We start from the raw sequence: 20,361 nt of genomic DNA on the forward strand, positions 1-20,361 counted from the left end.
TCACATTCCGGGGCTGGGCAGGAGAAACATTAAATAAACCCAAAATATCTTTTTCTACCTGAAAGCAAGGAAGTGCTCAAAGAATGGTGGAGGCATGTAACATAAAGGACACAGAAGCCATCTTAAAGGGCTTTTACTGGTCAAACCTGGGACAATTTGAGCACCAAAATAATGATAAGAGTAGTCAATTATAACTCACTGGATAAAACAGGATACTATAATTCATACTGATATAAATTAATAAGTGAATAAATTAAAAGTTATATGAGAAACAGTTTATTTGCATAGTTCAGAAGTAACTCCTCATAGAAGTACTTCATTAGGGATAAAGACTAACTTCACAATGGAGGAGCCTGGCAGACACAACCTAAGAAAATGATCAAAGTGGATATCACCAGCAACAGGAAGTATCAGAAGCAAAACCCTTCACCACCTAAGAGAATTCAATGAGGAGAGCATGTCATCACCTGTGTGGTATTCCTACCGAAGATGCATAACCTAAACCAGCCACAAGGAGGCACCAAATAAATCAAAATCCAGATTTGTTTAAAAACGGGGGATAGATAGATACATAGATATTTAAATAAATCAAAGTCCAGATTTATTTAAAAACTGAGAATAGATAGATATATAGATATTTAAAGAAATAACTAAAAACTTCAGAAATAGAAATTCTTGAATGTGCATACTATAGAATGTAAATTGGGGTAGCCACTATGGAAAATAATATGGAAGTTCCTCCAAAGCTAAAAATACAACTAGTGTGTGTGTGTGTGTGTGTGTGTGCACACATGCACACTCAGTCATGTCTGATTCTTGTGGCCCCATGGACTATAGCCTGCCAGTCTCCTCTGTCTGTGGAATTTTCTAGGCAAGAATAGTAGAGTGGGTTACCATTTCCTACTTCAGAGGCTTTTCCCATCCCAGGGATTGAACCCGCATCTCATGCATGTCCTGTATTGGCAAGCAGATTCTTTACCACTGCACCACCCGGGAAGGCCTACAACTACCATCAGTTCAGTTTGGTTCAGTCGCTCAGTCGCGTCCGACTCTTTGCGACCCCGTGAATTGCAGCACGCCAGGCCTCCCTGTCCATCACCAACTCCCTCCACTGAGTCGGTGATGCCATCCAGCCATCTTATCCTCTGTCGTCCCCTTCTCCTCCTGCCCCCAATCCCTCCCAGCATCAGTCTTTTCCAATGAGTCAACTCTTCTCATGAGGTGGCCAAAGTACTGGAGTTTCAGCTTTAGCATCATTCCTTCCAAAGAAATCCCAGGGTTGATCTCCTTTAGAATGGACTGGTTGGATCTCCTGGCAGTCCAAGGGACTCTCATATGATCCAGCAATTCCACTTGTAGGTACTTGTCCAAAGAAAATGAAAACACTAATTCGAAAAGATATATACACTGATATGTTTATTGCAGCATTATTTATACTAGTCAAGATATGGAAACAACCTTAGTGTCCATTAGTGGATAAATGGATAAAGAAAATGTGATATATATGTACAATGCAGTATTATTTATCCATGAAAAAGAAGGAAATCTTGCCACTTGTGACAATATGAATGGACTCTGAGGGCATTACACTAAGTGATATAAGTCAGAGAAAGACAAATACCACATGAACTCACTTGTATGTGGAATTAAAAGCAAACAAACAAACCAAAAAAAACCAAGCTTGCAGATATGAATAGATTAGTGATTGCCAGAGGCAAGTGAATGAAATGGATGAAGAGGGTCAAAAGCACAAAATTCTACCTCCACCTATAAATAAGTCATAAGGATGTAATAGTGGACATCATGGTGACTATAGTTTATAATACTGTATTACATATTTGAAAGTTGTTAAGAGAGTATATATTAAAATTTCTTTAAGAAAAAAATTTGTAACTATGTATACTAATGAATGTAAACTGGACTTATTGTAGTGATCATGTCACAAAATATACAAATGTCAAATCATTATGTTGTGTGTTGTAACAAATGATTTATGTCACTTATACTTCAATTTTAAATAAAATAAAAACCTTGTAAAGAAAAAAGGTATATACTACATGCCAGAAAAAGTGACAGAAAGTAGTCACCATCTGGACATTGCCTAGTAAGTAAGAAGAAAAAAAGGATCCTTTAAGCATCTATGCAAAAATGTAAAATCATTTATTAGAGAGTTTAACAGTCAAACTGTTTTTTGAAGAAAAGAGAAAAAAAATGGCCACTCTAAGTATTCTGACAATACAGTGTTCAGAGTGAGAAATATGCCGTAAACTCTCAGGTCATGAGGATCAGAGAAGGTGCCATGAAAAAGCAGGGGAAAATAGCTAAAATGTCAGGGAAGCAGACTCTGAAGACCTCAGCCTGGGACACCAAAATAGATGATTCTCAAACGCTCACCAGAAGATTGCTGCAATTCTCAAGAGTCTTTGAGAAAGCTCCCACAAACTGTCTCGGCGTTCAGCAGCAAAGCAAAAATTTCCTGTTCTACCCAAGAGGTAACTGTGAATCTCAAATCCATTTAGCCAGCAGCCACTTCTGAAGAATAATTGTCTCTACTTCTTTCAAATAGTCCAAATTTCACTAGCAGTCTTGTCTTTGGCAAACTCAAACCTAAAGCTTTGGGGCTTTCCCAGTGGCTTAGCAGCAAAGAATCTGCCAGCAGTGCAGGAGATGCGGTCAGGAAGATCCCCTAGAGGAGGAAATGGCAACACACTCCAGTATTCCTACTGGGAAAATCCCCTGGACAGAGAAACCTTGTGGGCTGCAGTCCATGGGTTGCAAGGGTCAGACACAACTGATATACTTATGTGAAGTAATGCCATACTAGCAACTGAAAATCCTGCAGAGAGGAGAAAAATCCAGACCAGCCTCAAGCTTCTCTACAATAACAGTAAAACCTAAGGGTCAGTGGAGTGATGCCTACATTGTCCTTAATACAAGTGTCAACCAGGAATTTGTATAGAGCCCAAACTTTCATATATAAACAAATAGACATATACTGTGGGAACATGCAGTAACTTGTGGAATATAGTTCTCATAAGCACTTCAATAAACTACTAGAGAATGACTTTCACCAAAAAAGATAAATGGTAAAGCAAAACACTGCACTGAAAGAACTCTCCTCAAGCACTGAATCTTAATTGATAGACAAAGATTAAAACAAACCTGAAGGTTATAATGATAAACTGTATGGGTAATAAAATCTGGTGATAGACAAATAATATAATTCATAAAACTTGGCAAGAGAAGAGAGAGGTAGGAAAAAATGAGCTTAATTTCATCATCTTTTATAGCCAGGGGTCAAAACATATTATTCATAGATGATAAGTCAAACAATAGTGATGTTAGTAAATTTAAATTTAAATCAAGTACAAAAGTAAAAGAAGAATGTAACCAATGAAAATTCGTGATGAGAACTAAAGATACAAAGAAATGTACTGATTGCATCGTTGCTCAAAATAAGCTAAAAATAAATACACATACACCAAAGGGCTTCCCTCATAGCTCGGTTAGTAAAGAATCCGCTTGCAATGCAGGAAACCCTGGTTTGATTCCTGGGTCAGGAATATCCCGTGGAGAAGGGATAGGCTACCCACTCCAGTATTCTTGTGGCTCAGTTGGTAAAGAATCTGTCTGCAATGCGGAAGACCTGGATTCGATCCTTGGGTTGGAAAGATCCCCTGGGAAAGGGAAAGGCTACCCACTCCAGTATTGCAGCCTGGAGAAGTCCGTGGGGTCACAAAGAGTTGAACACGGCTGAGCGGCTTTGACTTTCACTTTCATTTTCACACAGAAGGAAGTAGAGAAAATACATACAGACTGCGTAGCGTGTGAGATCTTACATGCTACCCTACCAGGGATTGAACCTTCAGACCCTGCAATGTAAAGCGTGGAGTCTTAACCACAGGACTGCGAGGGAAGTCCCAGTAAAAGATTTTCTAAAATAGAAATTATTTCATAAAATATGAAGTAATAAATAATACCAAACACAGAAGGCTAACATAGCTTCAGAAATCCAACAGATAACTTCAGTTCATCTCCAAGGTGCCTGAGGAGTGATTTATAAATTTTCCTCTAAGATTTGCATCATTGCAAGACAAAGTCCTGGTTGACATTAAGGTATCTATGGGTGAAACTGCATTTACCCTTCCAGTCTCCTTCCTAGTGGAATCTGGGAGTGATTGTTTGAACTTCTCTGCCCAAAGGAGCAAAGGAAAGGAAATTTATTTCCTGAAACATATTGTGATAGCATTGGGCTAGATAGCAAAAACAAGGAGTACCAGGCTCTGTAGTTAACCTTGCCATCTGTGAGATGAAGAGCAACCAAAAGCTTCTGAAAATAAGAATTAAATGAGAAAAATGAATAAATTCAGAGGACTAATTTTGAATGATCTTGGGGGGTGTGGGGAGAAGAAAGATTAAAAATAAGCTAACACAATATTAAATTAACTGTACTTCATTTTTTAAAAAGGATGTTATGGAATTCTAGAATGTTGAAGCTGGAACAGTCTTTGGAAAGAAGAAGTGAAGTGTTTTATATAAGCTGACAGGATGATTAAAAAACAGAATAAGTACTGGAATCCATACCTCTTCTTCCTATACTTCCATGCTTTCTCTAGCAGACCAGGAGAATCTATTGAAAGAAATATGTTGTACCTTACAATTGGCTACTGGTTGAAGGGGGGACATCAAAGATGAGGGTATGGTACCTGAAAACTAGAAGAATACATTATTATTGTTGGAAAAAGTATCTTGTATTCTAGAAAAAGAAGAAATTGTATGTAATTCTTTGTGAACTTTCTTTTTCTTTCTAGGCAATGCAGATCGTGACCAAGCCATATGTATGTATTGTTGTCCTTTGTTTCTTGAACGATTTAACTACTTCATGTGAAATCCAGCTTTCAATTACTTCTTTATTTACAGATTACCGATATTGGTATCCAAGATGGGAAGTACCCCGACCAATTGTATGTGATCCGCTGTGCTTATTGATTTTATTTCTGAGAATGATGTGTTTTTCACTGAGTGCCACAATTGTCTTGATAATACAGTCTTATTTTCCAAATATATTAGTGGAAGAAGAGATGGTTTTTACCCCTGTGGAAACTAGGCCAGCAAAAGAGGGAAAGAAAGAGAAGCAGGTGGAGGAGGAGGAGGAAGAAGAGGAGGAGGAGGGGGGAGAAGGGGAGGAGGAAGAAGAGGAGGAGGAGGGGGGAGAAGGGGAAGAGGAAGAAGAGGAGGAGGAGGGGGGAGAAGGGGAAGAGGAAGAAGAGGAGGAGGGGGGGGGAGAAGGGGAAGAGGAAGAAGAGGAGGAGGAGGGGGGAGAAGGGGAAGAGGAAGAAGAGGAGGAGGGGGGGGGAGAAGGGGAAGAGGAAGAAGAGGAGGAAGAGGAGAAGGGGGGAGAGGAGGGAGCGGAGGAAGAGAAGGAGGGGGGAGAGGAGGGGGGAGAGGAGGGGGAAGAAGAGGGATAAGACTTACCACTGTCATACGATAAAATTGTAATATTTTAAAAAGACAAAAAATACAAAACAAAATAAAATACACTGGAGAAAAAAACCCACCGAGCTTTAACAAAAAATAATATGCACAAACCACTACTGTAATACCTTTTATTCCCTTCTCTTTCCCACATTTATTGAAAAAACTTTAATTTGAAAACCAAACAAACAAACATGTATTTTGTAGTAGGCACTATAAACCAACTTCTTGCACACTAAGAACAAATAAAGACATGATGACAGAAAATACTAAAAACAGATTTGACCAGTCTAATTAATCTTAAGCTTTCACTGTATTATTCTGATAAAAGATGAGATTTCTACTTTCTAAACATGTTTCTATCTCTGTATTTTAAATATTTTTTAAATGGGTTAAAAAATTTCTCACGTATTAAATAAGATTATACATGTAATGTACTTAGGACCATTCCAAGTTCAGGACAACCGTTTGATAACTTTCGATTTTGTTGTTTTTATCACTCCTATCATAATTGTTACTTGTGGTGGTGATAATGGTGGCGATACTTCCCATGTGTTATCAAGACTTCTAATACCATTATGTATCTTTGTAGTATATGTGTTTAGAATGGTGTAAGTGGTATTTGTACATGCTGTTAGCAGGGAAATTTTTTATTTCTACTTCATGCTCAGTATTTCAAAATCTTTACTGTAATTCTTTACGAGACTATATAATTTGTTGACACCAAGGGCTAATAAATGTCAAAAGTTTAATTAGTTGTATCAGCAATCTGGCTGCTTCCAAATTTATGTTAAAAATAAAATAAAATTTTTATAATAGTTATCTACTTATTATATATAGTAAAAGTTCATAAGTTACTAATATAAATTAATTACTTACCACTTGTAGTACTAATAAATGAACTGAGTAAAAATACCTAACACAAGAAAAGTACATCCAATGGTGTAAACTTTTTATTTTTTAACTGTATTATATTAAAAGTGAAAGTCGATCAGTTGTGTCCAACTCTTTGTGACCCCACAGGTTATACAGTCCATGTAATTCTCCAGGCCAGGACACTGGAGTGGGTACCCTTTCCCTTCTCCAGGGGATTTTCCCAACCCAGGAATCAAACCCACATATCCCACATTGCAGGATGATTCTTTACCAGCTGAGTCACAACGGAGGCCCACTATATTAAAAACCTGTTCTTAAATGGGACTGGAGAATTATACAAAAAAGCAATGAATTTGCTTGTTGTATTTGATAGTTTATATTTGATAGTTTCTGCTTTTTTGCTTATTTCTTTTCACTTGTGCTTTTTTGTTATATAAGAATTCAGCATTATATACATAATTTTTATATATTATAATATATACTAATTAATATACAATTATGTATATTTACATGTTTATATATAGTTTTATATACATATGTATAATTTCCATGAAGTCAGCATCTTTTCTACTCAGCCTCCTGAGAAAAAGCCTGCAGTAGGAAAAAGAACTGGTTCTCCACAGTGATTTTCAGTTCAGTTCAGTTCAGTCACTCAGTCGGGTCCAACTATTTAAAACCCTGTGGACTGCAGCATACCAGCTGCCCTGTTCTACACCAACTCCCAGAGCTTACTTAAACTCATGTTCATGGAGTCAGGGATGCCATCCAACTATCTCATCCTCTGCCTTTCCCTTCTCCTCCCGCCTTCCATCTTTCCCAGCATCAGGATCTTTTCCAATGAGTCAGTTCTTCCCATCAGCTGGCCAAAATATTGGAGCTTCAGCATTAGTCCTTCCAATGAATATTCAGGAATGACTTCCTTTGGAATTGACTGATTGGATCTCCTTGCTGTCCAAGGGACTCTCAAGAGTCTTCTCCAACCCCTCAGTTCAAAAGCATCGATTCTTTGGCACCCAGCTTTCTTCCTAGTCCAACTCTTACATCCATACATGACTACTGGGAAAACCATAGCTTTGACTAGATGGACCTTTGTTGGCAAAATAATATCTCTGCTTTTTAATATGCTGTCTAGGTTGGTCATAGCTTTTCTTCCAAGGAGCAAGCATCATTTAATTCCATGGCTACAGTCACCATCTGCCCAAAAAATAAAGACTGTCACTGTTTCCATTGTTCCCCATCTATTTGCCATGAAGTGATGGGACCAGATGCCATGATCTTAGTTTTTCGAATGTTGAGTTTTAAGCCAACTTTTTCACTCCCCTCTTTCACTTTCATCAAGAGGCTTTTTAGTTCTTCTTTGCTTTTCTGCCATGAAGGTGGTGTCATCTGCATATCTAAGGTTATTGATATTTCTCCCAGCAGTCTTGATTCCAGCTGGTGCTTCATCCAGCCCGGCATTTCACATGATGTCCTCTGTATATAAGTTAAATAAGCAAGGTGGCAATATACAGCCTTGATGAACTCCTTTCCCAATTTGGAAACAGCCTGTTGTTCCATGTCCAGTTATAACTGTTGCTTCTTGACCTGCATACAGATTTCTCAGGAGGCAGGTTAGATGGTCTGGTATTCCTGTCTCTTGAAGAATTTTCCAGTTTGTTGTGATTCACACAGTCAAAGGCTTTGTGGCAGAAGTAGGCATTTTGGGGGGAACTTTCTTGCTTTTTCAATGATCCAACGGATGTTGGCAATTTGATCTCTAGTTCCTCTGCCTTTTCTAAATCCAGCTTGAACATTTGGAAGTTCACAGTTCACGTACTGTTGAAGTGTAGCTTGGAGAATTTTGAGCATTTACTTTGCTGGTGTGTGGGATGAGTGCAATTGTGCAGTAGTTTGAGCATTCTTTGGCACTGCAATTTTTTAGGATTGGAGTGAAAACTAATCTTTTCTAGTCCTGTGGCCACTGTGGAGTTTTCCAAATTTGCTGGCATATTTTCACAGCAGCATCTTTCAGGATTTGAAATAGCTCAGCTGGAATTCCATCACCTCCGCTAGCTTTTTTCATGGTGATGCTTCCTAAGGCCCACTTGACTTTGCATTCCAGGATGTCTGGCTCTAGGTGAGTGATCACACCATCATGGTTATCTGGGTCATGAAGATCCTTTTTGTATAGTCTTCTGGTATCTTGCCACCTCTTCTTAATATCTTCTGCTTCTGTTAGGTCCATCCCATTTCTGTCCTTTATTGAGCCCATCTTTGCATGAAATATTCCCTTGGTATCTCTAATTTTCTTGAAGAGATCTCTAGTCTTTTCCATTCTATTGTTTTCCTCTATTTCTTTGCATTGATCACTGAGGAAAACTTTCTTCTCTCTCCTTGCTGTTCTTTGGATCTCTGCATTCAAATTGGTTTATCTTTGCTTTTCTCCTTTGCCTTTCACTTCTTTCCTCAGCTACTTGTAAGGCCTCCTCAGACAACCATTTTGCTTTTTACATTTCTTTTCCATGGGGATGGTCTTGATCCCTGTCTCCTGTACAATGTCACGAGCCTCAGTCCATAGTTCTTCAGGCACTTTGTCTATCAGATCTAGTCCCTTGAATTTATTTGTCACTTCTACTGTATAATCATAAGACATTTGATTTAGATCATACCTGAATGGTCTAGTGGTTTCCCTACTTTCTTCAATTTAAGTCTGAATTTGGCAATAAGGAGTTCATGATCTGAGCCACAGTCAGCTCCTGGTCTTGTTTTTGCTGACTGTATAGAGCTTCTCCATCTTTGGCTGCAAAGAATATAATCAATCTGATTTCAGTGTTGACCATCTGGTGATGTCCATGTGTAGAGTCTTCTCTTGTGTTGTTGGAAGAGGGTGTTTACTATGACCAGTGCATTCTCTTGGCAAAACTGTTAGCCTTTACCCTGCTTCATTCTGTACTCCAAGGCCAAACTTGCCTTTACTCCAGGTATCTGTTGACTTCCTACTTTTGCATTCTGGTCCTCTAGGATGAAAAGGACATCTTTGGTGGGGGGGGGGTGTTGGAAGGTCTTGAATGTCTTCATAGAACCATTCAACTTCAGCTTCTTCAGAATATTGGTTGGGGCATAGACTTGGATTACTGCGATATTGAATGCTTTGCCTTGGACATGAACAGAGATCATTCTGTTGTTTTTGAGACTGCATCCAAGTACTGCATTTCAGACTCTTTTTACTATATGGGTTACTCCATTGCTTCTAAGGGATTCTTGCCTACAGTAGATATAATGGTCATCTGAATTAAACTCACCCATTCCAGTCCATTTTAGTTTGCTGATTCCTAAAATGTCGATATTCACTCTCGCCATCTCCTGTTTGACCATTTCCAATTTGTCTTGATTCATGGACCTAACATTCCAGGTTCTTATGCAATATTGCTCTTTACAGCATCGGACCTTGCTTCTATCACCAGTCCCATCTACTACTGGATGTTGTTTTCACTTTGACTCCATCTCTTCATTCTGAGAGCTTAGTGAATGGCATCAGATTCATGATCTCCGGAAAAGATTTAGCTTCAGGACCAGGGACCAGGCTTGATCACTCAGGTGCTTTTGTGTAGCAGAGTTTTATTAAAGTATGAAAGGGACAGAGAAAGCTTCTGACACAGACTTCAGAAGAGGGACAGAGAGGTTCCCCCCCCCCCCGCATTAGTCTAAGCTAAGGAGTTATATACTTTTTAAATTGGTTATTACAATAAATCAAAAATCTCAAGGTTGTAAAAATTTTACCATACCCACTCCCACAATTTCTTCACTTTGAGACCAGTTTTTGAGCTTCCCTGGTGGCTCAGCTGGTAATGAATGCACCTGCAATGTAGGAGACCTGGATTCGACCCTTGGGTTGGGACGATCCCCTGGAGAAGGGAAAGGCTACCCACCCCAGTATTCTGGTCTGGAGAATTCCATGGACTGTATGGTCCATGGGGTTGCAAAGAGTGGGACATGACTGAGTGACTTTCACTTCACTTCGTATCACTCCCACAATTTACATTTTAAGGTAACAGGATTAGAAGCTAACGATAGAAAGATCTTACCAGACCACTCCCATAATATACATTCTAAAATATCAGGATTAGTCAGAAGGTTTTCAGGAAGGAGAAACTGTGCTCAAGCAGGACACATTGTTGTTATACAATCCCTAGTACAGAGTTTAAACTGAGCTGTTTGTTGTGTAATCATCCGTTCCAGGCTTAATGAAAAAGGCATTTCATGTGACTAAGACTAAGGAATGTAGAGGAAAAAAAAAATAGATGTTTGTTTCCTCCTCCTTGAGAACTCCAGACCCCTGTTTCCTCTTCGAGAGCCCCAGACCCCACCTCCTCCTTGGGGACCCTCAGCTTCCTATCAGTCTGCCTAGGAATTGACTCTCTCAGTTCTTTCTGGAGTTATTTCTCCATTCTTCTCCAGTAGCATATTGGGCACCTACCAATCTGGAGAGTTCACCTTTCAGTGTCATATCTTTTTTCTTTTTTCATACTGTTCATGGGGTTCTCAAGGTAAGACTACTGAAGTGGTTTGCCATTCCCTTCCCCAGTGGACCACAGAGATTTCATTTATTATTCTTATCTTATATTTATGGGCCATTTCATAGTTTCCAAAGTGCTTTACATAATTATTTAATACTCAAAGCCACTCTCTGTAGTTGGTGTTGCTTCTACTTTTAAACTGAGGAAACTGCACTTGTGAAGTGGTTCACTCTAGGGCTGAGAACAAATTGATTTCTGAACATTCTGATGCATTTATAAGTAAGCATTCTTCAGGATACCGTGTTCTGTTCCCGCTGTGACAAACCTGATATATATCTATACGTGTAACTTCCACTCTTGTACATCTGCTCTTCAACATATCCTCTGGTGGTTTCATGGAGTATGATTGCTGTAGGCCAGGGGTTCTTAACTGGGGGCAATTTTGCCACCTCACCACCCATGACATGTGACAATGCCTAGAAACATTTTTGATGGTTACAACCAGGAAGGTGCTGCTGGTATCTATGGTTAGAGGCCAGAAATGCTGCTCCGCATCCCAAAGTGCACAGGCAGCCCTTGCGGTAAAGAATCACCTGGTCCAAACTGTTAACGGTGTCATTATTGTGATTCTGGCTCCTGAGTTTGAGTGATGGTCCACTGACCACAGCTGGGTCCAGGCATGGTCTTTGGTTTAGGGGGTCCAGGCAGACATTTGAGGCAGATCCTCATTGCTGGCTAAAATTTTAGTATATGAGGCTCTGAGGCTATACAGCATACCACATGGAAAGAAAGATGAAATCCCAACAGAGAGAAACAGGGAAAGACTGTTGTCCCTGGTGCCTATTTTCATCCCACATGAACCGTTTGTTTTGTTTTTTCAGAATATATTCTAATTCCATTCAGTAGATTTTTCTATTTTATTAGGTTATTTCAAATTCAATTTCTCTAACTGTATCAACTGAAGGACATTCTTACTACAAAGTTATTTTAATTAAGGGTTTTCTTTATTTGAAATAGCATGAACAAAAACTCAATCCATAGATGTTCTTTGTATCATCATGTGGTCAAAGGAATAGTTTCATCTTAAGTAGTATTTCCGTATCTTTGTTTTTGGCCCTCCTAGAACCACACAGCCTATGTACTTAGAATACTTGTTTTTATTTTTCATATGCAAGCCACAGGTGAACTCCTTGAGCTAGCTCAAGGGATTATTAGTATGAATCCCAGAGATGTATGGGGAGGTTACTCTTGTTCTGTTTCCATGGCACTGAGTTCAGGAATGTACTTTAACCAGATATTCTAGCACGGACAGGCTGGGGTGATGGATGAGCATTTGATTCCTTATTAAAGCACTGTGTATTCCATTCAGCACTATAAAACTAAAACTACAGAAATGCTCCTGACCCTGGTAAGGTCATCTCTAGCAAGTATCTATATAGCATTACGTGCAGGTATACCCCAGTAGATGACTAGGCCAGAAGAAAACAGATAGACTTCTAGTCCTTCCATCATTTATATTTTAACCTCTGCAACCATGCATCTGCTGGTGAGGCTTAGCACTAGGAAGTTTTCACTCTTTGGTCCTGGAGAATGTGGCTGCTCTCTGCCATATATCCTAAAATTCTTTTATGTCCTTTACGTGAGTAAAAACTGATGTTCTCCCGCATTTGTGCCTTGTTTATCTGTCAGTCCATTTACATTGTTATTAACAGCAGTTGTGCAAAGTAGCAGAAATGACACCAAGACTTCATATCCATATGGATATATTTCTGTAGGGAAAACTCTCAGATAAAAAGGGGACAGAGATGATACTGTGATACCAAGTTGGTTTTCTATGTGCCCTTGATTTGACTAAGGGCTTGAAAAAGAGTGTGACAGACTCAGGACACTTATTCGATAGATATTGACAAAGTGTTAGTGAGCCAATGCTATCTCAAGTCCTCCACTTAAATGGAAGTAGGAGGATGCATGAACTTGAAGATAAGTGATATGGGTGATTTTACTGTTGGCTGTTGAAACATAATCCATGCAGTAAACTTGCTCTCATAAAACTGAATTCAGTACTTTATCTATATGAGTACTTACATTACCTAGACCTATTAAATATTTGGGTTTCCCTGATGGCTCAGGGGTAAGAATCTGCCTGCAATGCAGGAGATATGGGTTTGATCCCTGGGTCGGGAAGCTCCCCTGGAGAAGAACTCCAATATTCTTGCCTGAGAAATCCCATGGACAGGGGAGCCTGGAAATCCCTGAGCCAGAGGCTACAATCCACAAGGTCGCAAAAGAGTCAGACACGACTTAGCAACTAAACAGCAACAACTGAAATGTATGCCAAGTCCCTAAATACAATGGTGAAGATCTGAAAGTGGCTTACGTTATGTAAATAACTACATTTTTCACGTAAAACAGAATAGCATTACTTTTGTAGATGGTTTCTAAATCCTATATAAAAAGTATATTTGGCATAGCAGGGTGCCATGATGATTGGTTTAGAAGCCATGAATCAGATTAAAAACAAAGCTGATTTTTTTATGAAAGTAGAGATGTAATAAAGAAAAAACAGTAAAATGAGAGCCCGTGAAGAGGTTCTGTTTCTGAATCTTGGTCAAGAGTGAGAGTTGCTGAAGCTTTGTGAACATGGGCGATCTAAACTTACATTTTCAGAAAATGGCTGGGAATTCTGTTATCGCAATTCAAGGGAGAAAAAATCCTGACTCACTTTAGATCAGCAGTGACATGGCAGACCATTAGTGGACCTTGTGAAATGCAGTATACTCCAAGAGAATGGTTCTCAGGCCCATCCTCTCCCACTGGAGAGACTAGTCTTACTGCCTGATAATGCCCTTCTTGGGAAAGGAGTCTCAATGTACTATGCGTTCTTGTCTCATATTAATAACACGTATCTAAATACTTTTTAATGGCTGCAAAAAAGTCCACTGTGTGAATGCTCTTTTTATTACCTGTCTCCTTTTATTGGATGTTTGTGTTCTTTCTGACACGTTATATGGATAACGGTGGCTATTGGTGTTCCTGCTCAAAAGAATTTCCCTACTACTTGAATTCACTTCTAACTTGATGGGGACATGGGAGAAAGTTCTTCCTTTTTGCCCCATTGCCACATAAGTCCCATTAAGAAGGGCTAACAAAGTCTAGTACTGTTCAAGTGTAAGGTTTCTACAAGTGACCAGTTGATAGGAGAAGAGAGCAGGTCCTGAGTCCCTTCTGCTTTGTTCACTGGTCTCCTCTGGACCTTTCTCCAACTCCATTTCATTTTGATTTGAAATTTATGCACTTGAAAATGCTGAATTTAAAAAGTTAAACAGATTTCTTTACTGTATACTATAGGAATTCTCTGAGACTTTAATAGACTAAATGTGAACTAGGGATCTTTGAATCGTATGTAGAATATGAAGAGTTTTTCCACCCTTCTTACCATCAAGTACTTTCTCACATATTTTCTTCTCTGTTTTCAAGAAAATATAGTTTGGTAAGAATGCTGCCATATATTAAATTCTTATAAACACTTGCCTACCTAGGATTGTGGCTCAGAGGTTAAAGCGTCTGCCTGCAATGCGGGAGACCTAGGTTCGATCCCTGGGTCAGGAAGATCCCCTGGAGAAGGAAATGGCAACCCACTCCAGTATTCTTGCCTGGAGAATCCCATGGATGGAGGAGCTTGGTGGGCTACAGTCCACGGGGTTGCAAAGAGTTGGACATGACTGAGTGACTTCACTTCACTGTAAACACTTGCAATTTTTTGGACTCTTATTTTATTTCTGATCTGTCTAGTTAGGTTATTGGTAAGAAATGGATTATACTGAGATGATGGTTAACTTTATGTGTCAACTTGACTGGGCTAAGAGATGCCCACATAGCAGGTGAAACATTATTTCTGGGTGTTTCTGTGAGGGTTGGAGGAGGAAATGGCAACCCACTCCAGGATTCTTGCCTGGAAAATTCCATGGACAGAGGAGCCTGGCTGACTATAGTCGATGGGGTCACAAAGAGTCGGTCATGACTGAGCATGCATGCTGAGAAGGTATGTCCAGAAGATTTGAACAGGCAGCCTGAGTGAAAAATCCCTTCCCCAACGTGCATGAGTGTTATCCAATTTGCTGAGGGCTCCAAAAGAACAACAACAACAAAAAAAGTGGAGGAAAGGTAAATTTTCTTTCTTCTTGAGCTGGGTCTTCTCTCCACTCCGCCCTCAGACATCAGCACTCCTGATGCACAGACCCTCACACTCAGATGGGGACTTCCCACCCATTGGCTTCTCCAGTTCTCAGGCCTTCAGACCTGGTCTAACCCTGCACTGCCTGCTTTCCTGAACCTCCAGCTTGCTGATGGCACGCCAGGAGACTTCTCAACCTCTGTATTCACGTAAGTCTATCCTAATGGATTCCTTTCTATGCATTTGTATATGTCCTATTGGTTGTGTCTCTCTGGAGAATCCTAATATTGATACCCCTAAGATAAGGGAATGGCAACCCACTCCAGTACTCTTGCCTAGAAAATCTCATGGACAGAGTAGCCTGCGTCCATGGGGTCACAAAGAGTCGGACACGACTGAGCAACTTCACTTAAAATGATGTTAACCAAGAGATCTAGCGGTACCACAGCCATCTCATGCTCTTCCCTTCCTCAACACGCATTCCCTCACTGTGTGAGAATTATGGAGGGCAAAGAAACTCTTTAGCAAAGACTTTGTCCCCAAGCTCCCAATAAGGAAGCAGAGTGAGCTTGATTAAGCTATGACCAGCTATGACCTGTGCAGTTTCTCACCTCAATACCTATCCCTAGATCTCAGGATTTGCCACTAGATAAACTGAAATCCACATCTGCTAGTTACCAGAGGAAACAGAAGCAAACAAACAGCACATGTATATCCCAGGCCTATCCTATATGAGTAAAGATGGAAGTGCTACGAACTCCAGAGGGAGATGTCCCCATGCATGGAAGAAAAATAGAAAAGAAATCACACCCATGTGTATTAGGACTTTTTTTTTTTTTTCCTTTGAATGCTCTGTTCCAAATAACAGTGCAATGACATATGATTAACGAAGTTTAATATTCCTGCTTAGGATAGAATAAGAGGACTAGAATGAATATGAGGAGTTTGAGGTCAATTTATTCATTCTTAAACTGGTAAGATTCTTCTTATTCTTACTATAGTAATCTAGTACATTTTCTCAGCTCTGTCAGAGGACTGTTTCCTTATCCTTTCTTTTTTCAAAATATTTTTTTGCTATTTCCAATCTTCTGAATTGGGAATATATTGTCAAGTTACAAACAAACCTCACTGGTATTTTTCATTGGGATTATCATTATTATGATTGTTGTTCAGTCGATCAGTCATGTCCATGATTGTATTCAATTTATATTAAAATTAGGGAAAATTGACACCTCTCAATGCAGTTTTCCAACTCTTAAGATTTATTTCCATATTTATTCAATGCAATTATGTATTCATTTCTTAGTTCCTTTCCTCTAGGTGACACTATTTTTGTTCTACCTCTCAAATTCTTTTCCACTATGTTTTATATTTCTTCCTTGAGGCCTTCCCCACATTTCTTGCATTTTCCTTGATATGCCTGCTGTCTTGATATTATACATTCCTGTATTATAACCAGGTAATATAAGCATATGTATACATTTGACTGTAGCTTAATAGTCTTATAAGTTATGCATAATTAGGACTTCAATAAAAGTTCAGTTCAGTTCAGTTCAGTTCAGTCGCTCAGTCGTGTCCGACTCTTTGCGACCCCATGGATTGCAGCACGCCAGGCCTCCCTGTCAATCACCATCTCCCGGAGTTCACTCAGACTCATGTCCATCGAGTCCGTGATGCCATCCAGCCATCTCATCCTGGGTCGTCCCCTTCTCCTCCTGCCCCCAATCCCTCCCAGCATCAGAGTCTTTTCCAATAAGTCAGCTCTTCGCATGAGGTGTCCAAAGTACTGGAGCTTCAGCTTTAGCATCATTCCTTCCAAGAAATCTTAATGGTCTCAATTAATAGTTTATTTAATATCAAAGGGATTTTTGAGTAAAAGTTATTCTGTACCTGTTTTAATGCTATATTTATTATTTATACTCTAATAAACAAAATTATGAACATCAGTTTTATTAAACACACATTAAATATTTAACTCTCTTTAAAAAATACATTATAATTGCAGCCTTAGGTATTCTGTTGAATTATTTATATAACTTAAAAGCAAGAAAAAACAGTATTTTTATAAACATAATAACTTAAAAACTATGTCCTATTGTAAAAATGTCAGTACTTTGAGTTTAATTATTTCTTTACTATTTATACTTCTGATGGCTTTACAGGGGTATAATAATGTTTATGTTGCCCCCCTACCAGCATGATACCCAAGGAAACTTTCCTCTAAGCAGGTTCTATTTTATTATTGTCCTCTCAAGTTCTGGAACTCAAGAATTAACATCCCTCAAATCCAAGCTGGAGACTGCATTAGTTTCCCAGGGCTGCTATAACAAAATACCACAAGCTGGTGGCTTAAAACGAGAGAATTCTCTCACATTTTTGGAGACTAGAAGTTCAAAGTCAACATATAGGTTGGGCCGTTCTCCCACTGAAGCCTCAAGGAGATTAAGCTTCCTTCCCTCTCCCAGCGTCTACTAGCCTGGGTCATTCCCTGCTTTGTGGCAGCATGAGTCGGGTCTCTGCCTCCGTCTTCATGTGGCCTCCTCTCTCTTTGCCTCTGTGTCCTCACATGGCACCCCCCTCGCTGTATCTCTTCCCCATTTCTAATAAAGAGACTAGTCATATTGAATTAGGGCCCATCCGAACAAGCTCATCCTAACTTGATGATCTGCAAGCGCCCCATTTCCAGATGTCATTCTGAGGCTCATGGACTTAGGGATCCCACATAGCTTCTGAAGGGGCTCAACGCAATCCATAATAAGCCCTTGACTGGAGCTGCTGAAATCTCTCTGAGTAACTTCTGTTAAAGTCGCTTTTCTCTTTCAGCCTCCTACACAAAGCAGAAACTAACTAGTGTCATCGTATCCCCAGTCTAGTAAGGGCAACATCCCTTCCTGCCATCTTTTTCTTCATTCTTGGAATGGGAATAGGAACCTACAGCTGGAGCTGTCTTGTGACCATGAGATAAGAAGCATGAGCAGAAAGGCCACATGCTAAAGATGATTGAGCAGAAAAACAGGAAGAGCTGGAATTGTGTTGCTACTGCAGCAGCTCTGGAATCCCCACCTTTGGACTTATTATTATGTAACATTGTAGTTAAGTCACTGGAGATGAGCTTTTGTGCAACCCTCCTTTTTAAAAACAACCTCAAAAAAAAATAGCTGTGTTAGTGGACTGCTTCTCCTGGGCTAACTGCTAATGCAAGCTTAATGAAGTAAATCATGTTTATCAGTGATTTAGTATTGGCACAACTCTGCAACTCAACACAAGTAACTGGCATCTTAATTTAAATAACAAATAGCATATGTTTTAGTTCTGGTTTTTATTTTCTATTTTAAATCAAAGTGAACCTATTTCCACACCTATTCTTGAAGTTGACAGTGACAATCTTGCGGTGGGAGTATCCTCCTCACAGAAGAACTCTTCAGTAGCAACTCACTTATTCACATGTCTGACTTCATCTTTGCTGGCTCTGATTCTAGATGTCAGATGACCTCAGACACTGCCCACTGATAAGTTCCCTGTTTTTGTTTCTGGTTTGACAGGTTAAATTTCTCCATCCTTTCTTTATGCCTGGTTCAACTTTCCAAACCAGATGTTGGCCGAAGCTTTTAAACCGGTGGCATCCTGGCTGAGCTTACCTGCAATGAGCAAGGCTGATCAAAACAAAAGAGACAGAAAACGAAAATCACCAATATCAGGAATAAACAAGGGACGCTGCGAGAGATTTAGGGAAATTAAAAAAAAGATAAATGGATGTGAGTAACTTTTTGTCACTACATTCAAAAATTTAGAAGAAGTGATCAAATTATTGAATGAATCCACTTCCAAAACCAACAAAAGAATAAAGAAAAAAATTTGAAATGGACTCCTGTCAAAAATAATGAGAGGTCTGAGACTGTATCCTGCCAGCAAGTTAACAACTTAGTCAAGGATACTTAGAGAAAATGTAATACTTGTGGGTCAGAGACAAAGGAAAGTACTTTACTCACAACAATGATAATAAAGCATTTAAAAACAATTTTGTTTCTTAAGTTTTATTTATATGAAACATCTAAATATGCATACTTTCAGTTCATTTCGGTTCAGTTCAGTCGCTCAGTCGTGTCCAACTCTTTGAGACCCCAAGAATCGCAGCACACCAGGCCTCCTTGTCCATCACCAACTCCCGGAGTTCACTCAGACTCACGTCCATCGAGTTGGTGATACCACTCAGCCATCTCAGCCTCTTTTGTCCCCTTTTCCTCCTGCCCCCAAGCCCTCTGAGCATCAGGGTCTTTTCCAGTGAGTCAACTCTCCGCATGAGGTGGCCAAAGTACTGGAGTTTCAGCTTTAGCATCAGTCCTTCCTCTGAACACCCAGGACTGATATCCTTTAGGATGGACTGGTTGGATCTCCTTGCAGTCCAAGGGACTCTCAAGAGTCTTCTCCAACACCACAGTTTGAAAGCATCAATTCTTCGGTGCTCAGCTTTCTGCACAGTCCAACTCTAACATCCATACATGACCACAGGAAAAACCATAGCCTTGACTAGATGGATCTTTGTTGGCAAAGTAATGTCTCAGCTTTTCAATATGCTCTCTAGGTTGGTCATAACTTTCCTTCCAAGGAGTAAGCATCTTTTAATTTCATGACTGCAATCACCATCTGAAGTGATTTTGGAGCCCCAAAATATAGTCTGACACTGTTTCCACTGTTTCCCCATCTATTTACCATGAAGTGATGAGACTGGATGCCATGATCTTCGTTTTCTGAATGTTCAGCTTTAAGCCAACTTTTTCACTCTCCTCTTTCACTTTCATCAAGAGGCTTTTTAGTTCCTCTTCAGTTTCTGCCGTAGGGTGGTGTCATCTGCATATCTGAGGTTATTGATATTTCTCTTGGCAATCTTGATTCCAGCTTGTGCTTCTTCCAGCCCAGCGTTTCTCACGATGTACTCTGTGTATAAGTTAAATAATCAGGGTGACATTATACAGCCTTGATGTAATCCTTTTCCTATTTGGAACCAGTCTGTTGTTCCATGTCCAGTTCGAACTGTTGCTTCCTGACCTCCATATAGGTTCCTCAAGAGGCAGGTCAGGTGGTCTAGTATTCCCATCTCTTTCAGAATTTTCCACCGTTTATTGTGATCCACACAGTCAAAGGCTTTGGCATAGTCAGTAAAGCAGAAATAGATGTTTTCCTGGAACTCTCTTGCTTTTTCCATGATGCAGCGGATGTTGGCAATTTGATCTCTGGTTCCTCTGCCTTTTCTGAAACCAGCTTGAACATCTGGAAGTTCATGGTTCATGTATTGCAGAAGCCTGGCTTGGAGAATTTTGAGCATTACTTTACTAGCATGTG

General features: G+C 39.7%; 1 protein-coding gene and 1 long non-coding RNA gene across 2 annotated transcripts in view; both read left to right on the forward strand.

Moving 5' to 3' along the window:
• GLIPR1L2 (GLIPR1 like 2) overlaps positions 1-5,387 on the forward strand; it is a gene marked incomplete at its 3' end in the record, with an annotated part of 36,033 nt that extends 30,646 nt beyond the window's left edge. Inside the window, exons 5-7 of the mRNA XM_060412449.1 lie at positions 4,812-4,838; positions 4,921-5,096; positions 5,202-5,387. Of these exons, the coding sequence (XP_060268432.1) occupies positions 4,812-4,838; positions 4,921-5,096; positions 5,202-5,387 (389 nt within the window). The remainder of the gene's footprint in view (positions 1-4,811; positions 4,839-4,920; positions 5,097-5,201) is intronic.
• A 7,018-nt stretch (positions 5,388-12,405) lies between these two features.
• Positions 12,406-19,039, forward strand: LOC132659426 (uncharacterized). Its single transcript, XR_009599875.1, has 2 exons — positions 12,406-15,230; positions 18,564-19,039. It is a non-coding gene; the product is annotated as an uncharacterized LOC132659426 (long non-coding RNA).
• Positions 19,040-20,361: the final 1,322 nt, after the last annotated feature.

Source organism: Ovis aries, chromosome 3 (genome assembly GCF_016772045.2).
Source record: "Ovis aries strain OAR_USU_Benz2616 breed Rambouillet chromosome 3, ARS-UI_Ramb_v3.0, whole genome shotgun sequence".
Lineage (NCBI taxonomy): Eukaryota > Metazoa > Chordata > Mammalia > Artiodactyla > Bovidae > Ovis > Ovis aries.